This window comes from Phaethon aethereus (assembly GCF_964289735.1).
Source record: "Phaethon aethereus genome assembly, chromosome: 15".
Classification (NCBI taxonomy): Eukaryota; Metazoa; Chordata; class Aves; order Phaethontiformes; family Phaethontidae; genus Phaethon; species Phaethon aethereus.
The window spans coordinates 90110-110037 of NC_138591.1; the positions used below are offsets into that span (position 1 = coordinate 90110).

The 19928-nt window shown below is 38.0% G+C and overlaps 1 protein-coding gene across 1 annotated transcript in view; it reads right to left on the minus strand.

Moving 5' to 3' along the window:
- UNKL (unk like zinc finger) overlaps positions 1-18542 on the minus strand; it is a gene marked incomplete at both ends in the record, with an annotated part of 52015 nt that extends 33473 nt beyond the window's left edge. The window contains 7 exons of the mRNA XM_082006918.1: positions 149-233; positions 4354-4471; positions 5324-5459; positions 7389-7522; positions 11473-11649; positions 16366-16575; positions 18463-18542. Coding sequence (XP_081863044.1) covers positions 149-233; positions 4354-4471; positions 5324-5459; positions 7389-7522; positions 11473-11649; positions 16366-16575; positions 18463-18542 — 940 coding nt within the window. The remainder of the gene's footprint in view (positions 1-148; positions 234-4353; positions 4472-5323; positions 5460-7388; positions 7523-11472; positions 11650-16365; positions 16576-18462) is intronic.
- Between the last annotated feature and the right edge of the window lie 1386 nt (positions 18543-19928).

Here is a 19928-nt window from a genome sequence, read left to right on the forward strand (position 1 = left end):
AACATGGAATGAATTTCTAAAAACAAGTGACATCAAATGCCATTTATGCATTAAAATCAATGGTGTTAAGTCAATTCGGTTACTGATGCTTAGAAATGATGGCTCACTTTTATGAACACAGATACAAAATAACAGTTCTCTTACTTACTTTCAACATGTGCAAATGCACAAAATGGACCACGTGGGCAGTAACCTGTTTGGCGCATGTCATTGCACTTTGTAGATTTATATATCTAAACAAAACAGAAGGGTGGTTAACCTAAACATATTTTTTTATGTAATGACAAAATAGTTAGAAAATTTTAAAACCTTTAAATGAAAAATTCAGAATATTTACTAACAATATGTATTACAAAGTTTTCTCAGAAAATTCAGGTTTTATGATTTTTTTTTAAAAATCAAATAGAAGAACAGAATTTTAAGAAAAGCAAACCTAAGACAAGAGAATCTTAACCCTCTTCTATGTAATACTAAATAGTCAGTTACAATATTTTAGAAAAGCAGTGTTTAAACTGCTTTGGATTTCCATAGAAACAAGTCAAACATTGGGAATAAAACTTTCAAAGTCATTTACACCACTTTTAAGAAATCTTGCAGGAGAAATGACATATGTAATAGAGAAGCTTACAGAGCTGAATTAAAACCCAACCCAATATGTCTTTTTTCCAACACAGTTCCTTCACTGGGACACCTCTAATACTCATATCATTCTAACATTCAAACGTCTTCATCTAAACTCGACGACTGGGGTGCGTGACAACTGAAGTAATACTGACTTGTTCATGACACTAACGATAATAAAAGCTGTTAGTAAGATCCGGACTCAGTTTATTGCTCTGTCAGCATCTTGATGTTCTTTGGATCTCACAAGGCTGGGAGAAGAGGCTGACATACTATCATATTAGAACAATATTAAGAACCTATTTAAAATCACATAGATTCTTTAGAAAATTAATTCTGGTGATCTTCAAGTCTGTGGCAAATAACAGAGGGATCTTTTTGCTTCCCCAAACCTTGGTACTGTGGTCTTTGGCTTTCAGTGTCAGTTGAGTGATTCATGGCTCTGTAAGCAATAATTCTAATTCAGAATGCCACTTCCATGGCACTTTTGCATATGCTGTGTAAAAAAATGTTTACCTTGGACTCCCACCTTAGAGCAATCATGAAAAATGAAACTATGTATTAAAAAAAACACCAACAACTAATTCTGTAAGCTCTTTATTTTAGAGCTATTTTAAGCATCTTAGATAAATTTCCCTCTCATAAATGATTTTGAATTGAGACTGAAAATTTAGCTGCTATATTCACTACTAGTTCATGCAAAACCCAAATATCATCCAAGAAACTACAGTAAAATGCTAAATCACAAAATTATTACTGATGCTTATCACTCTACAAATAATTTATTTTTCCTTGAACACTGAAAAAACAACAAAACACCCATGCTGTAGACAAGTATTCACCCAAATGACACACTTAAACAAAACACTCGGACTGATCTTTCCACCAAGTTCAATGACAGCTATCAATCACAGATGTTGTGATAAAAAATGAAGAATTCATTTGTGGATACTATACCCGAACTAGGAAATGAAGCTGGGCCCAATTCCTTTCTTTCCTGTTCTCTGTTTATTGGTTAAATATAAAACCCTAATGCTGTATCCACGATGCTAATGATGCAGAAGTAAAAAAATGAGAAGACCTGACTTCCAAATGGTTTCAGCAAAAGATGTAGTTGGAAGTTCAGTCTTAGCTTGAGGTCCTAGCCAAAGAAGAGCCTTCTTGATCCTATGAGCTATCCAGGTGGTGTGGAGTGCCTTCTGGTAAATGCAACAGATATAAGAAGTGGTAATATAGATAATATCAAAATACTACTGGGGCAGAGCTCACACCTCAAAGACTGCTTCTGGAGATGGTCACATCCTCTATACATACTGATATTACAAGACTGACAACAAACTCAAAGAACTAAATCACTACAGAAGACTAACCTCCCAGCTATAGATAAGAACACAGCTGCTATCTATTAACAGTAGAATCAAGCTATTCCTGAATGTGATAACCAAGAGATTTCTTGAAAAAAATAGTGACTGAGCCAAGAGGCAATGACAATATTCTTTATTTGAATTTGGTAAAGAACAAGTACATGAAAACATCCAGTAAGAAAATAAAATGTTGGATAAAGTGTGTATTAAATCAACTTAAATTAAAGGACATAAAAAAATTAAGGCTGGACTAATATTACTGATATCAAGTAAGTAGACTAAGGAATGAAGGCAGCTGATTAAACCACATCACCACCATTAAATAGACTGAATTTCACTATGAGCTGCGTAAAATGAGTGCTTTGAATCCTCAAGTCAGAGGTACAAAAGCTACATGGCATTTCCATTTTAACCACACAACTAGATGAAAGTCAGAGCTGGAGCAAAGAAGGGAAAGGATCACAGGGTATGATGTTGAATGAAAACTCTTTCAGCGCAAGCATGTTGCTTGTTTCTGTGAAATTAAATACTAGACCTAAAATTACATGAGATGATAACATTATCCCCACCAAACTTCCTTGACTATCAGGAGGAATTACGTTCAACACTACAATAAAGGCAGCAGAGCTAATGGAAACAAGCAGAAAAAGACTGAGGTGACTACAGCTGATGTGGAAGCAAATCATCATTGGTTCAGGAACAGGAAATTATTTAGGTAACTGTTATGTCAGAATTTTTTAAAAACTGGCAAATAAGACAGATGCAGTTAGTAACTACTTTTAATACAGACATGACATCAGAAGTAGTACATATAACTTGGGTATATTAAGTATAGCTCACATATGTTTGAGAAGAGCAAAAATAGCTGATTCAGGCCACTGCATGTCCACTAATTATTCTGTCTGTCACCATTTAGATTACAGACAGAAAGAAACGGGATAAAATTAAAAGTATGTTTGCCAAAAACACAGCATGGTAGACTCACCATATAACTTTGATAAATCAAAGGTCCTTCTCTAAAAATGGAAATGCAGTCATTCTAGTAAGGACTTCAATAAAGGATGTGGCAAGATTAATTAAGATAATGAAGAACATGACTCTTGCCAATGTTACGTATCTGCTGTTAAACTGACTAATGAAGAGATGACAATGGATGGCATGAAAGAGGATGGCAGCAGACAAAATTAGTAGCAGAACTCAAGGCTTAGCCTTGTGACTTATTTTAGCACTTTCATTCATAGCTTTGTCATATATAAAAGTATGGCAGCAATACTAAGCAGAAAGACACCTTTACTACAGAAAAGGGCTGGAAGACGATGCACAAGAAATTAGACGATCTGAAATAAATCTGCACTGTAAAATCTCTAGTAATCACAACAGTGACATTCTGGAGCAAGAGTAGAAATAGCTGACACCTATTTAGTATAAAGATGTAGCTGCTCAACTTATGATAGGGAATGTCCGGTATGAAGCTTGCAACAATCCTGGAGTCAATATTCTAAAAATTCCTTTGCCAGCATGGTCTTGGGAGGCCTTCAAAAATCTTCATAATTGGAAGAGAAATTAGCAATTGCCTGAATGGTCTTTCTTCTACCATACTAAGTATTGAACCTTCTAATGCAAGAAATAACATTCTGCTGTGAATTCTTCATGTCCATTCAAAGGTCCCAAAATGAAAACAGATCTCCAATGTTGTACGAGCAGCTTCTAGCATAACATATACTTTAAGTATCATGTTTGTTTCCATTAACTGGCACATTAATATTTTCATAGTGTTACATAAGAATTAAATCTCAGCAGATTGCATGGCACTGCTCTCCTCCCTAGCATTTCACTGTTACGCTTCGGCATCTGACAAAGTTAACAGTGATATTGCCTACAGAGGAATCTAAAATCACCTTGTTTTTCTGGAGTGTCTTACTTCAACCACTAGGAGACTTTGCTGCTCCTTCCACCTCCTCCTGACCTATTCAGTTTCTCTTCATTATTTGCAATAAAGTTTTTTTAACTATACATAAAATAGAAACTTGTCCCAAGTTATTGAGTAGCAATTACTGCTGTGACTTCATTACCAATCCAAGAAGTTAGGTAAAAAAGAGAACAAATTTATTTATGCTCAAATCCAGAGAATATGAATTAATTTTTCATCAGCAGTACAATAAAAATGCCTATCAGTAGGCAAAGCAGTACAAATAACTATTTCTTAGCAAATTTTGTTTTGCTTAAGCAAGTATCTCAACAACTGTGTTGAATGAAACATTACGGTTTTCTCATAAATAATATTTTTAATCGCTGAATAATAATATTTTAAAATATTTAAAAAATAATATTTTAAATTGCTAAAAATAAGTAGGAATGTAGTTCTTACCTCAGGATGAAACTGTTGCTCTGTACGAGAATGACAATATTGACAGCTATCCCCACTTTCACACTTTGAAGGTTCACCCCATTCATCTGCATGTTTTACACTGGGGCAAGGAGTGGACCTAGAAAAAAGTGATGTCCAGTGCACGTTTGTATCTACTTCCTAGCAGAAGTCTCAAAAAAATTCCCACTAAATCTCAGACTCTGGGACCTATAAAGTTGCAAATTCTTACAGACTCTGACTTTTTGGAAATTCTTTGACAGAAAGATGAGCTAGTAGGATTCTATCTATCTCCTGTCTAATGACATTTACTCACAGTCCTGAGACTGTCAAGCAAAGTCCATCAATTCTAAACCCTATATCACTGCATGAAAAAACACCAAAACCAATGAAGACACCACAGTGTATTACAATGATGCAAAATGATGTAACGGTGAATGATGTAATGATGATAAGTAAGAGAGGCGATGAATTAAATTTTGGTCCTAAAAATATTCCTCAGAAATGGAAAATTATAGAACAAAACCAGAAAAAAAGACAGAAATTATAATTGATCTTTTCATAACAAAGAAGGTTTACGTAGTGATTCCAATTTTTGCTAAGAATTATAGAAATCGTTTTCATTCTTCAGCAGAAAGAAGGCTATTTCGATTACAGCTTCATAGTTTTTGTCCTCAGAACTGTCTCACCATTCTGAATAGATGCTTTTTTTCTCAAAAAAAATTTTAGCAAGGCTCTTGGGAAAGTGCTTTTATTCCATTAAGAATATCCAATTGCGTTATAGAAGTACTCGAACAGATCAGTCATGGAATCATAGAATCACAGAATCATTAGGGTTGGAAAAGACCTCTAAGATCACCAAGTCCAACCATCAACCCAAAACCACCATGCCCACTAAATCATGTCCCAAAGTGCCACCATTAACAACTGTCTGACTGACCAAAAAGTCTATTCTTAATACGTATTTATGTACCTGTACTTGAATGTTCTGGGATTTCGTCTTCTATCTCGACTATTGTGATAGTGTGGACATGCATAACCCTGGCGGCAGAGTCTGGGTGGCTTGGTACAGTGCTGTGTCTTGTAGCCAGCTAATACAAAATTTGTGTCTGTAAACAGGTCAACAAATAAGAGAAATAAACAACTAATTTTTGTGTTCAGAGTGTCTTTAGTGAGTTTAGGTATCACACTGCTTTTTGTAACGAACTTATGATTCACAGACCCCTCCATTCTTATAAACCTAGACCAAGTCCTGCATTTTTAAAAATAAAAGTCTAACACATTTGCATGCAAAGCAATCTTCATTGCTTTTATATTCAATAGCAATACTACAATAAAGTACACAAATAAAGCACTAGCAATCCATGGGTAGAGAAACCATCTGGAAATTCTCATTATATACATCTAAAATTTTGAAAATGAATACTTGAAAATACATTATTCATTTTAGTAAGACAAACACTAAAAACTTATATGATTTCATATCCGGATTTCTCTTAAGTTTAGTGTTGACAGTCCTTATTTCACCAAAACTGCTTTCATGTTAAGGCAAGATAAGGCTGTCCAGTAAAAATCTTCCTGGACAAATTCTAGAGCCTCTTCTCTACATCTTTGGTTCCAGGAAGAAAGAGCTAGGAGATGACAAACAAGGTTCTGTCTAGAAACAGAAAAATTCAGAAAAACAATGGAGCAAGTAAATAAATTAGAAGGTAAAATTTAGCTAACAGCAAGCATGGGTTTGTGAGGAGTCAATCATGTCAAACCAATCTAACTTCCTTCAAAGGTGGGAAAACAGAAGTAGGCAAAACAGCAGCAGTCAAAAGATCATGTATCTTGACTTTAGCAAACCTTTTAGCCGGACATGTTCTCAAAAACAAACTGCAAAATACTACAAGAAGCCTGTTTCTTCAGCTAGTTTTCCACAAAACCTACATTCTCACATAGTCATTAATGATGCACTTTCAAATAACAAAGATTATTAATCAGAGTATTACACAGAGTCTCTTACTTTGTTCAGTCCTTTTCAATAGTCTCATTAAAAACTTGGGAAAATAAGCCTGAAATCACTAGTTGGATGATTTTCAGTCCCCAGAACCTATGTGCAATCTTACCGTATTTACAGGGATTGACAGAAGCCATACAACATTACATAACACAGACCTGTCACAATGCAAGGAATGCAATAAAAGTGCTTGTGGTTGGTCAATTTTGCTATCTTTTTACATCAAATATCCAATATTTTTTGATCTAGAGTTGGTAATTATTCTCTACACATTATTGGTGCTTAAGTGGTTGGAACTCACGCCATACTAGATTTAAGAAATATAAAGGGACAAGTATCATAAAATTATCTCCCCTTAATGCCTTAAAGACAGCATCTCCATGTGACCTCTTCCTGAGTTACCGCCCCACTTGAATTTTGTGGAAGTAATTGTAGATGGCAGTCTTTTCTACACTAAAATTTGGGCAAGAGCTCTAACAATATCTGATTGATACTAATGTCTTTGGCTACATAATAAGCAAGTCTAAACCAAGATGCGAAACAAATTTGAAAACCTTAAGAAAACTGTGGCTATTGCTTTCAAGATATTCTTCTATTTTAATATGCTGCTCCAATTTTCTGTTTAATACTCTACTTCATTCCTGTTAGTCAAGCTCAGCAGAGAATAACAGTCCATTAACTAGGCTATTAATGACTCAAAAAATGAAGACTCTAATCATTACTACTACTTAGCACAAGACAGAGCTCCTACTGACTTTTAAGAACATTTATTCAAATGACAGAGCTTAGCAACACTTTTATCAACTAAACTGAAAAAGATCTATTAAACATGTTCACAACAAAACATTTTCAAAATGCAATCTGAATATAAATGTGACAGACAGGACAACTTGTTCACAAATACCCGTATTACTTATATAAACCAACTCTTCATTCTGTTAAATAAGGCTTTTGAACTCCCAGATGAAGACGAAGTATCAACAAATTGGATCAAACACCCATAAAGAAACAGAGAAAGGAGACAGGGTAACATTACCCTGCCATCTTGGGTCTTCACTAAGGATCTTCTCAATCATTGCCTGGCTTGCTAAAATTCCTGGTTGCAGATCTGGAATGCCTTCACTGCATCCTAGCTGCCCATTCTGAATGGTTTCCTGTGCCTGAAGTTCTCTGGAATGGGGAAAAGAAAATAACACATATGTAATAGAGAAGCTTACAGAGCTGAATTAAAACCCAACCCAATATGTCTTTTTTCCAACACAGTTCCTTCACTGGGACACCTCTAATACTCATATCATTCTAACATTCAAACGTCTTCATCTAAACCCGACGACTGGGGTGCGTGACAACTGAAGTAATACTGACTTGTTCATGACACTAACGATAATAAAAGCTGTTAGTAAGATCCGGACTCAGTTTATTGCTCTGTCAGCATCTTGATGTTCTTTGGATCTCACAAGGCTGGGAGAAGAGGCTGACATACTATCATATTAGAACAATATTAAGAACCTATTTAAAATCACATAGATTCTTTAGAAAATTAATTCTGGTGATCTTCAAGTCTGTGGCAAATAACAGAGGGATCTTTTTGCTTCCCCAAACCTTGGTACTGTGGTCTTTGGCTTTCAGTGTCAGTTGAGTTAAATTGTATAGCTACAATATATAATATAGCTACAATTGTATAGTAACCCTATCTGTCGCAGGTATAATCCTGTCCAAGTCTATCAAAATTCTGCCATTTAATCCAGCTCTTAACAAGCCTAAATTGTTAAAAAAAAATAAAATTACTGTATTTCAAACCATTACTTGTGCTGAAGCTAGAAAACAATCATACCATGTCATACAAATCAAAGAGAACACATGAAGGAATGCTGGCATTATGAACACAGACAATGTTTGTACCAGCAATGCCCGTCAGTACCTCTGTACGCTGATGTGCTGACATTTTGAACACTGTCCTGGTTTTGCTGGGATAAAATCATAAAATCGGTTTTCTGTTCAGGAAAGCTGCATTTCTAAGAAGACTGCAGCACCCGTTACTGTGAGAACAAAGTTGATAAGACACTTTGTTTCAGTTCATGGCCAGCCATGGTATGTGGCTTTCCATAGTGATCAAGGCCTCTAGCAGTCTTGAGATAGCCACGTGATAAAGCTAGGAGAAGCGGCGGCCAAGACAGCTGACCCAGGCTGGCCAACAGAAGCATTCCATACCATAAACGTCATGCTCCCTATAAACTAGGGAGTCTGCTGAGAATGACTCTCTCCCTCAATGGCTGCCATCCCTGGAGGGTCTCGCCTGTCGCTCTGCTCCTGAGGCTTACTCTCCGTGTGCCAGAGCTGTGCCACTTGCAGTGTCCACCAACCAGTGTTCACTGCTGGGACCGCACTGCTCGCGACCGCACAGCTCGCGACCACCATCTCGGCTGAGTATAACTGTGTACTTAATATTGCTTTAGTATTAATATTAGTTCTATTGTTTTATTAAATATGTTTCTATTTCAATCCATTTGAACCCACGAGTTTCCTTTTTTCCTCAATTCCCATTTCTCAGCTGAGAGTGGGTTTTCAGGGTATAGAGCAAATGCCTGCATTTAGTCCAGAGGTGGGCTAAACCAAGACAATATGTTATTAAATTTTTATATTCCATTGCCACATAGGATATCATAGAACTAAAAAAGATACAGAAAAGGCAATAAGGGTGATCAGAAATACAGAACTCCTCTGTGAGGGAGACTTAAATACCATAAGACTCTTTGCCTTGGAAAAGTTATGACTGAAGGACGGTACAAAATACAAGCTATTTAATACTACATCATATAAAAGCAGCCAAAGTAGTCTGGGCTCACTGTAAGTTTTTGCAAGAAAAGTTTGTCAAGACATTCGGAAGACCTAGTAACAAACCACAATCATTATGAGGAAATGGAATCTCTTCCACAAGAATTTACAACTGCTTTGCAAGTAAGGAGCCACAAGCTTGCTGAAAAATCAGAAGGACTACTACCAAACTAAAAGGTATTATATCAGTGGTATGAAACCCCTACCAAAAATCTGAGACAATTTTACTACACCATTTTAGTAAAATTAAGCTGTACAGATATTCAAGAATGGCAAATCAATACAAAAGGTTTAAAAAAAAAAAAAACACTATAGCATGATTATATAGGCAGACTTTGCAGCAATGGAGAAAAAAGGTGAGGAATCAAATACCAGAGGTGGATCTATAGTACACTCTATGAGAATCAAGGGCCTCTACCTTCCATTGGCACTGCTTCCTCTAGACACAAATATTCAAGGAGCTTACCACCTATACCAAAATAGTCCTACTCAGGATCTCTGAAGAGGAGCTTGAAACGTATAGTGGTTTATAAAGTAACTAGCTGCGATATCATTTACATATCATTTCAAGAACTTCCCAGACCCCAAGTATCGTCCAAGAAAGAAAATCTCAAAAGGAAAGGAAGACAAGACAGACCCAAAGCCAAGTCTAAAAGCTTTCAAACAGTGAAAATATTTCTTTTACAGATTCAGAAAAGGCAATGAGACGGAAAATAGATAGTTCCTAGACAGTGCTTATTCTTTAAAGTGGATGTGTAGAAGAACAAGGCTATTAAGGGGAATAAAGTTAACATCTGCATCACTGATTATACTGTTATTTCACTACTCTTCACTTAAATTGAAGAAACCCCAGTATCTGTGTCCATCGTAGAGCAAAAAGACCACCGAACAAAAAAAAAGAATCAATTGTTTGGACTTCCTTATGAATGCTGGATGTCTGAAATCAGGAGAAGCAATGGCACATGACTGTTTTTCACAAACACCAAAGAAGTCTGAGGCAGACTACTTGTAGGTTCAAGCCATTAAACATAGACTCTTACCACAAATGTCTTCAGCTCCTCCTGATGCTCTATATGTAGCCAACCACCAATAAAAAAAATCATGTAACATATTAAAAGACATTTAGAGCATGGCGCTTGGTTTCAGTCTTACTATACATTGGTTCCTCATTCTAATTCAATATAAAAGATTACAAAATGAGGGAAGTTAAAAAGAAGAAAAAGAAAATTGATAGATGTCTTGCAGAAGAAGCATCAGCTAGCTAATTGACAAAAGTCTTCCGGAAAGAAAAGCTATATGTAATTAAACAGTATGTGACCAGGCAATGCAGCAGTGAATTCTGTGGCAAAATATGAATTTAAATAATTATAAAATTACTGAAAAGGCACTAACTTTAGTAAAATTATTATGAAGGGAGAGCTATCATCTCTCAACAGATGGTTGGGAATAGGAGATAGCAAAGGTAAGAACGTAAGATAGCAGCCATACCAGCTCAGATCAAAGGTTCATCTAACCTGGAATCCTGTCTCCAACAGTGGCCAATAGAAGACGCCTGGGAAGAGTGTAAGAGTAGGGTATGCAAATAGTGATACTTCCCCAAAATGTTCTTCCAGCATCCAGTAAGAGATCCTTGTGACCTTCCAAGGCTTCAAAGCTCTCTAAGAATTGGTATCCTTTCCTACTGAGTATATACAGGCCACCTGCTGCAGCAAGAGTTCCCCTTCCACCCATTTATAATACCTCCCAACAACAATCTCTCCCTGCTTTGGCCACAGCTAAAACTCATTACCTACCACTACCCTGATTCACAAAGCACCTTCTTTTGACAATAACTTGATTATACATTAGAGAGGCAGAAAATATTACTGATATCTTATACATGAAAAAATACAACATAATTGGAAAAAACGCAACATCAGTAGGCAAAATGTCAAATATACAAGCTGAGAACCTCAAAGATGCCTTAATCAAATCATAAATTTTCAAATGGAAAAAGCACATGCAAATTTATAAGGCGTAAATGACAAAAGCCAGAGCACCTGGTCCTTTATCAGTCATAAGAATTACATATACAGCTCTTGAAATTGCAAGTTACAAAATCTTAGTATTTGTATTTCCCAGTGTGCTTCTATCTGCTATTGTGATGCACTGTGAATTGTATTCTTATGTTTACAGTTACAGAAGTACATTTTTCGTGCAAAGAATACTGCATTTTCTGATACATGATGATAAAAGACATGAGGTATTTCTTGCTAATTAGGCTGAAGAATTTGAAACAAGACTACCTTATATCATATACTGGTGGTCTAAGGTCATGTGGACCATGAGCAAAGGCACAGTGAATTCCATTCTTCACACAGTGACCCCGGGCATCTGTTTCATGAATGCATGTTCCAGTCTTGTAATATCTGAGATGATACTTCCTTTCTGTATCCCCTGTTGTTCGATGCAGGTAAGGGCAACTACATAATAGAAAGAAGAAAGTTAGAGCATTGCTTTGAGTTTTGTTTTTAATAATTTAATTCTGAATTATGCTATATCTCTTATTAACTTGTAAAAAGTAACTTTGCAGGATTCTTCAAAGAACAATTGTCCCAAACAAACCACCATCACAGATTAGCTTAAAAATGAAAAACATTAAGCTACTTCTTAGTCTCTGCTGAAGCTGTAATAATTTATAGCAGGCTGGCTCACAAAGACGTTATTAATAAATCTAGTAAGCACTGCTGTAAGGAACAACATCATCTAAGCTAAAGAATTACATCTTCCATACTGATACAAGCTCAAATAATTTCCACACTACAAGGTAGAAGAATTTTTTTTTTCTTAATGTTACTGTCATCTAAAATCAAGGGGTACTTGATGCACAGTGATTTTTTTTTTCCTGTCTGGAACTTACTGAGCAACCTGAGGGGAAATCTAAAATTATTTCTCTATTAAAAGAGAACAATTTTTACATCAGCAATACATCTTTGTACATATACTAGCCATTTTCAGACACAACTATGTGAGTTACAGTCTATACTTCAAAATGGCTAGCACAATAATATACACACAGTGATGTCTGTTCTCTCCCAGTTTATTTCAGTGTAATTAATTTTGGTCTCTGCTGGTTTTGAAAAAATATTAATCTCCAAAAACGACTTTCTCCCATCCCAAAGTAAAAAGAAACTGCACCAAAGAGGTTATAAAGTGATACAAAACAACAAATGAGAATGCTATCTGCCTGGTAAGTCCCGTAACAGGTGAAGTCCTCCTTCAGAAACTAATAAACTGCTTTAATGAGGCTATCCAGTGTGACTGGGACAGTTTGTTATCTGAATTTTGTCTAAGACTTGTAAAGAACTAGATAAGGGCTAGTTCTAAAGGTGACTCAGGGAGAATAAGCAGCATACAAACCTCAAAGAGCAAAAACAACGGAATCAATTTTGCATGTCTATGTTTTACAAAAAATGTGCTATTCATGCAATAATACATTTGCTATTAACCACAGACATCTTGATCAGCTGTAGCTCATCGTAGGATCAGTAGTCAGAAAGGCAGAAACACCTAATAAAAGCAGCTTTTAGATGGTAGATAGTACTTCTTCATGCATAATATCAAACTAAGCTAATGCACTGAAATATGCACTGAACAGATGTTCTGCTCAACCCTTAATGAACTAGAGGGATGTTATATCTTACCTTCACTTTATTAATGAAATATTTTAATGAAGCATAAACTTTTGTAATACATAGCTTTAAACAAGACCAGTATTTTGATGTAAGATGGCTGATTTTAATTATCATCAGATTACATGGCTGTAAACTAATAAACTTGTTCTTATTTACCATAGTTTGGTACTAAGGTTGTTCAGATATCACTTATTCCTTAGGAACAGAAGTTGTTCCCAGGCAGAATAACAAGTCTATTTCATGGCCCATATTTCTACAGCCATCACCCAGCTTAAAATAACTGTACTGAATCCTAACTTAGTAATTACGAATCAGTGAAGAACATCACTCTGTATTTTTAAGTTCTATTGGAGCCTACACACAACATTTAACTACTGAAATCAGCTTTGTTTTCTGCAACCGGTTCTCACAAAGTAAAATTGTCATTACATTATTCAAAGTAAGTACATGTACATACCATGAACCAGAACATACATTCACAAAAAGTTAAAAGGGTAACTGATTACTGAAATGTATATTTACTTTTCTCACTTCTTAATTCACATCATAAACATTCCAAAGATATACTTTAAGAATAAAACAGTTCCAGTTTAAAGGGTAACGCCAGATGTTCTTAAGTGTACAATAACAACTACACAGTTCTATTTCTGTTCAACCTTGAGGCACTGACATATTTTTATCCTATGATTACTTGAAGTGCTCTTCCGTAGTAGGCTTCTGTCATTCATCCACTCTTAGAGCAGTCTTACATTACAGACACTAACATATCCAAAATAATCTTCTCTTTTAGAACCTACTATCAGTTGACTACAATGGTTGAAAAACACATCAGATAAAAAAAATTATCACTTCTATCCTTACTTGTGAAATTGGCAGGAACACTATTCACTGCTCAAAATATATGCCTCTAACTCTGCAAATAATCTAGTCTTTCTCACAGGTCCTTCCTTAGAACAGATTGTTTTAATTTGCTACCCTTACAAAAGCCCTTTCTTAAACAGCTTTAAAATTTTGGGCTTCCTTTCATTCCAAGTTGAACTTTGGAAAGAAATATCACTGTCAATCCTGGGTGAAGCCAACAATTTCTACTTTAACTGTCTTGAAAGTATGTTCCCGAGAACAATTAATGGGTGTCTTCACTCTACCCTTCTTGCTAGTTCTCTACCAACTCACAAGCTACATTAACCTAACTGTGTATTCAGATGAGCAGAACACAGACATAGATAAAAGTCAAAAAAGTACCAGTACATTGTCACAGATAGCTTAAAAAGAAGGTGTCCTGGCACTACTGTTTACAACCTATTTCTATAAGAATTTCAAGTTGCCCCAAATAAAAGGCTAAATTTTAGGCAGAAGACAAAACGGGGTCAAAAAAATACTCTTTTGCCGAGTTCTGAAATGGGAATGCTGCCACACTGTAAGCATGTCCTCAGAAATGTTGGTGTTTTCCTCCATTTTTTGTTCCTGCCACTACAGACATGCTTTGGAGTCTTCCATCTTTAGGAAAGTTAACTTTGGCTTCTCTTGCCTTTCCCAACTATTTGCCCTGTATGCCTTTTCTCTTCTACCTTAACTTCTATCAGCTATCAACTTAAAATAGTTGACTGCCATTTCTAGCCACCAGTTCTCAGGATCAGATCTAAAATAAGGCCTCCACAGTTCAGCTGAAACTTCTCTCACTCTCTCTTAATGTCTCCAATAATCTTACCTTATAACTGAGTCAAAGAAAACAGACTCCATTGTCTCTACTTACATCTGTCTTAATTTTCTTAACTTACTCTGCTTTACTCAATTTTTCTCCTCTTGAAACATTGGTCTCCTTTGTTTATGGGAATTCAGTTATGTTCACATTTTCCTCTCAATCCCTCCTGCACCGTGTTTTCCAACTTCAACATTCTCTTATGCCTCTGGTGAGGGGTCTCACAGGACTCCAACCTTGATCCCTGCACTTACCCTTCTACATGTGGGCAACTTCACTGCAAAACACAAACTTGAAAACCACCACCTCTTTGCTGATAATTTCTAAACCTATCCATTTAATTCAAACTGCAAGCACGACATGCTAAAACAGAGGTCTGAATCTCACCAGTGGTCTTATTTCTGGTAAGTCCTCTGCCCTTCCATTACAACAGACAATATAATCACCATTTGTCATTTAGGCTCCTAACCAGGGAGTAATCTTCAGCAACTGCAGGGGACCACCTTTCCAATTGCAGCAAAAAGGTTTCCATCTCACATCTCAAGTTACTGAAATATCTCCTCTTATTTGCTTCTAACAATTCAATCTTGCCCAGATAATACCCTTTTAAAACATTGCTTCATTTTTCCTCCTTTAGAATCAGTACCTATCACTCAATAATGAAAAGGTCAATTTTTGTCCCCAGCCAATCCATGACATGAGCATCCATTATCCTCATTTTTGATTTTCAAAGAACTGCCCATGCTGCCCCAGGATTGACAGGAGCGCTTTACAAACACCTGAAAAGGTGATTAACTGTTCTCTTTTAAATCACCTCTCAGAGATATTTTTTGCTGTTTATATTGCGTAGGCACAGTACTCAATATTGTCACACTGCCTAATGCATTTTTGTTGTTTACCTTCTATTTTCTCTGTCATTTGGTTTGTAAAGCCTCTGGGAAAAAAACACCTTTTTCTTCTGTGACTACAGCCTATAACACAAGAGACACCTGATCCGTGACAAGTGCTGCTATACACTACAGCAACCAAAATAATTAATCTTCAATTTTTAAAACAAGTGACCAACACAACTACATATTTCCTGGCTGTTTTCCTGCAAATTTTTGTTGTCTTTGCTTCCATCACTGCAGACGAAGGCAGCTCCTCTGACATATGACCACAATATACCCAGCTCACCTATACATGCCTGCCATATTGTACCATTTGCTCATTCTCATCTCTACAAAGCTTCTACCCCTCCACAAGTTCACTGAAGACCCCTGCTAGCCTTTACCTAGAAGAGACACATATCCATGGAAATGCAAACACTAACACTGAACTCCTTCCTTTGCTTTTTCTTACTGGAAGCATCACGAAACTGTCATTCTCCCCTACTACCCACCAATCTTCACAAAACTTAAGTAAGTTTAAAATTTTGATGCCACCTCTATACAGTATGGTTTGCACCTACTGGTCAATTTCAAAATTGCCACGAGAAAAAGGAAGCACAACTGAAAAAAAAAAAGGTGAAGCAACAATATTAGCACAAATGTGCAGGAACAATACTATCAGAAACCCAGTTTTTTATGTTACGCTTTAAAGATAGTCACAATGCAAAATCATAGTTCCAATTCTATGACAGCCTAAAGAATACATGCTTATATAAAAGTATATGTGCCAAAAATTGATGAATCACTTATAGAAATCTGTTTTCAAATAAACTGCAGCAGGATTCTATTAATCGTTTTCACTAAGGAGAAATTAGCATCTTTCTTTAATGTCACTGATAATACTATAAACACCTAGGACTGAAAGAAATCACTTACTCATCTCCATCTGGGCAGATTCCTGTAGTCTCATCATATTTTGTACAATAAACATCTGGACTGTAGTTAAAAGTCCCATCACGCCTTCGTATAGGTCTACGACGACGCTGATTTAGGAAATGCCAATGAAAACAGGTAAATGGTCTGTGCTGGGTACACTTGTGCTGCAAAAATAGGGGGCACTGCTCTGTCCTAAATTCCTTTAGATACCTAAAAAAATTAAACTGTGTTACAAGTTTATCTTATTGGAGGCACATTTTTACAGTATTAGCAGGGCACTTGACAATTTGATGCACACAGCCCATGAAAAATTGTACAAATGTACCTGCATACAGGTTTAGCTCCTATGCACAATTTACTGTGTAGCTGTTGAATACAAGTGACTTCATTTTTTATGACAGAAGCATTACTAATAACAAACAGTGGAATAACTGGAAAATTATACTATCTTTTGTAACTAACTAAAACCAAATAAATACATTAATTTAAAAAGCACACTATTTAGAATATTGTCCTAAGTAAACACCAGAGATTATAAATCCAAGAAGTTACTTGAATGAGCATTCATATTGCTTGCTACCATACAAAATAGTCCTACAAAGGCCATTTTAGCTAAATACCACATCTAATTTAAACATTAGTCCTTAATCACAATATTCCCAGAATGTGGACACATTATATAGAAAGCCAGGGGGTTAAAAGAGGTTTATGAAGGTTATCACAGGCTACTAGAGGACTTCAGCAAACTTATTTTAGCAACTGTTACGTTTGTGTGAGACACTCTGGGGTCTTTGAAGGTTACTTAGGTGTTACTAAGACAGTTCTTCATTAGCATGAAGGGCACAGAAACTAGTTAGGAAGTCTGATACTTATTTCCACTTTCTTAATCCATCACGATCATACCAGACTGGACACTACTGTGGTATTTGTCAAAGGATGTAAGATAGCACTTCCTTCTGTCTCATTTTATAGCTCTATTAGCAAATTTAACAAGCTCCTTATGTTGCTAAAGTTATGGAGTATTTGCAGAGGAAGGGGAATATGGAGGCTTTGCAGAAGAACCTTATTGTTCCCAGAGATCTCTAAAAGGATGCAGGATATGTAACAAGCTATAGGGGAATTGAAGATATAGAGAAAGGAAAGAATTAGAGGAGGAATAAAGGGCATCTTTTTGCTCTCAGTTGCTTAAATTGGCACATGGTGGATAAAATGACACAGAGTTATGAAGCATGTCTTTAAGATTAGAGAAGAATCTCTAAATGATCCAGTACTGTGGCAAGGTGGGGGGGTGGGGAGGAATAGAAATTTTGGACCTTAAGAGCTGTAGGACATGCTGTAGCAGTATCTAGGTAAGTAGCTACATTCCTGTGGTCTTTCTGAGTGCTGGAAACATGACATTACAGAAGTGATGATATGGGGGATGAGAGTGAAGGAATATCACAATTAAGTGATAAATTATTCTGCATTTGTGGGGAGCACATAGTCCTACATGAGATGGGCTATCAGTAGTGCTAGGGGGCTGCAGGGACTTTATACACGGCATCTGAAGAAAAGGGATAGGCTTGCAGAGAGGATGGCGAGGCACATGGGAGCTGCCTTTCAGTAAGGGAAGGTCTGCAAAAATTGTCACAGAAACGTCCCAAGGACTCGAGCTGAGGCGGGCTACGCAATGCTTAGAAGTGGAAGAACTGCGGTCATAGCTTGGAAACGGCGGCTTCGGAGTGCGAGAGGGTGCTGCGGAGCTCGGGATACCGCGGACGATGCTGGCGGGTGACAGTGCGCACCAGAGGCACGACCGTGGGAGCAGACGGAAGGCGCCGAGAACCGCCGCAGGCGCTCTGCAGTCAGTCGTGCCCGGGCAGCCTCTATTTAGCCGGCACAGAACGCGGCTTCGTCCCCGCGGCGCCTGAGGCCGGAAAAGGTGTACGGTGGAGGCTTGCCAGGGCCAGGCAGTCTCCTCACAGACCTGCCGCCAGTGCAAGAGCCCGCGCGGAGGAGGCCTAGCACATGACCGGGCCCTCCGCCTCGGGTCCTGAGGCCCTCCCCGCGCGGCGTTGGGGCCCAGGTAGCAGGGCGCCTCCAGGACGCGGTACCTACGTATAATGCGTCGGCTGCTCAGTCTGCGGCGACCCACCAGACCCGCCACCCCGCAACACCGCTTTCGAAACCGACGGCATCTTCCCCGGCGGTCAACAGAGCGCAGGCGCAACCCGCTCCTGCCGGCCCCGCCCCCCGTCAACGCGACCCCGCCGGCCCCGCCCCGCGAGCGCGCGCCCCGGGACCCTGCCTGCCGCCCGGCGCAGCCCGCGCGCCCAGGCGGTAGGAGCGGCGGCGCCCTCCGTCATCAGCGCGCGCGAGGAAGCCCTGCGTGCGCGGGGAAGGCCTGTCCGCGCCAGGGCGCCCGCGGAGCCTTGGGCGAGCCTGTGTTCTTGGACGTGATGCAGCCGCAAGTGTGTCCGACTACACAGTCTGTGTCCTCTAACGCCGTGGAGAAGGTGTGTCTTAGAACGAGCACGCAGAGCTGCTTCAGCGAGCTCCAGCTGATGGCCTCATAGTCGGTGCTTTTAACAACAAAATGCAGCCGACAAGACAAACACCTTAAAGCAAGAGACTATGACAACAGTTTTTCAGGTAGAGATTCTTTATTTAACACCTATCACATCACCTGAAAATAAGGCACACACAAAGGGGCAGCTCTTTATTTCTTTAAACAAAACAGTACATTGTTGGGTTCATTGTTTTAATAGCATATGGAGAAAGCAAGCTAGTCAGAGAAACAGGCATTACACCTTAGGTCAATATAAATAAAATCCAGGATCACTTTTATTCACAAGGATGTCCCCATATGTGTATCTCACTTGCCACATTCTACTGTAGTAGAAGTTGAATCCCAAGACGAATTAAACCTTGTGACAGTACCAAACCAACTGTACTCATTTACTAGGCATCATCTTGTTACCAAAAAGTCGGGGAAAGAACTCTTCAATGCCAATGTAGTATTAAAGAGCAGGCATTCTTTATTCGGCGCTGGGTGCATGGGGAATCCTTCCACCTAACATGCACACCAGTTCGTGAGAGGCAGGCATTTTTATACACATCATGATTCACGTATTATTTCTGGAAAAAGTAGTCTTATGTTGATTAGTTCCCAGAAGTCATTTTACATATTTTCCCTCCCTTTCACACATATGCCACACTGTCCTGGGGGGCGGTCCCTCCGGTGGTCTCTGATGGTTGTAGGCCCCACTCTTTCTCTCTTGTTCAGGTATCAGCAACTTTCGTTGCAGTTAGCGTGTAGTTAGCATGTCCCCCTCCTAAGCGCATATCTACACACAACAACTTTGTGACAATATGGTTAAACTACAGGGACTCTACAGCAAAATCAAAAAGCCACGGTGGTAGATGTTTAATCAGCAGTATTATACAAACATGATGCCAAGGCAGTTTTCCCTGTAGCTCCAGCCTGTCTTACTAGCTGCTGCTGTGTTTGTTTTTTTGGTTTGTTTGGGTTTTTGGTTGTTTTTTGTTGGTGGGGTTTTTTTCTGGGTTTGGCTTTTTTTTAA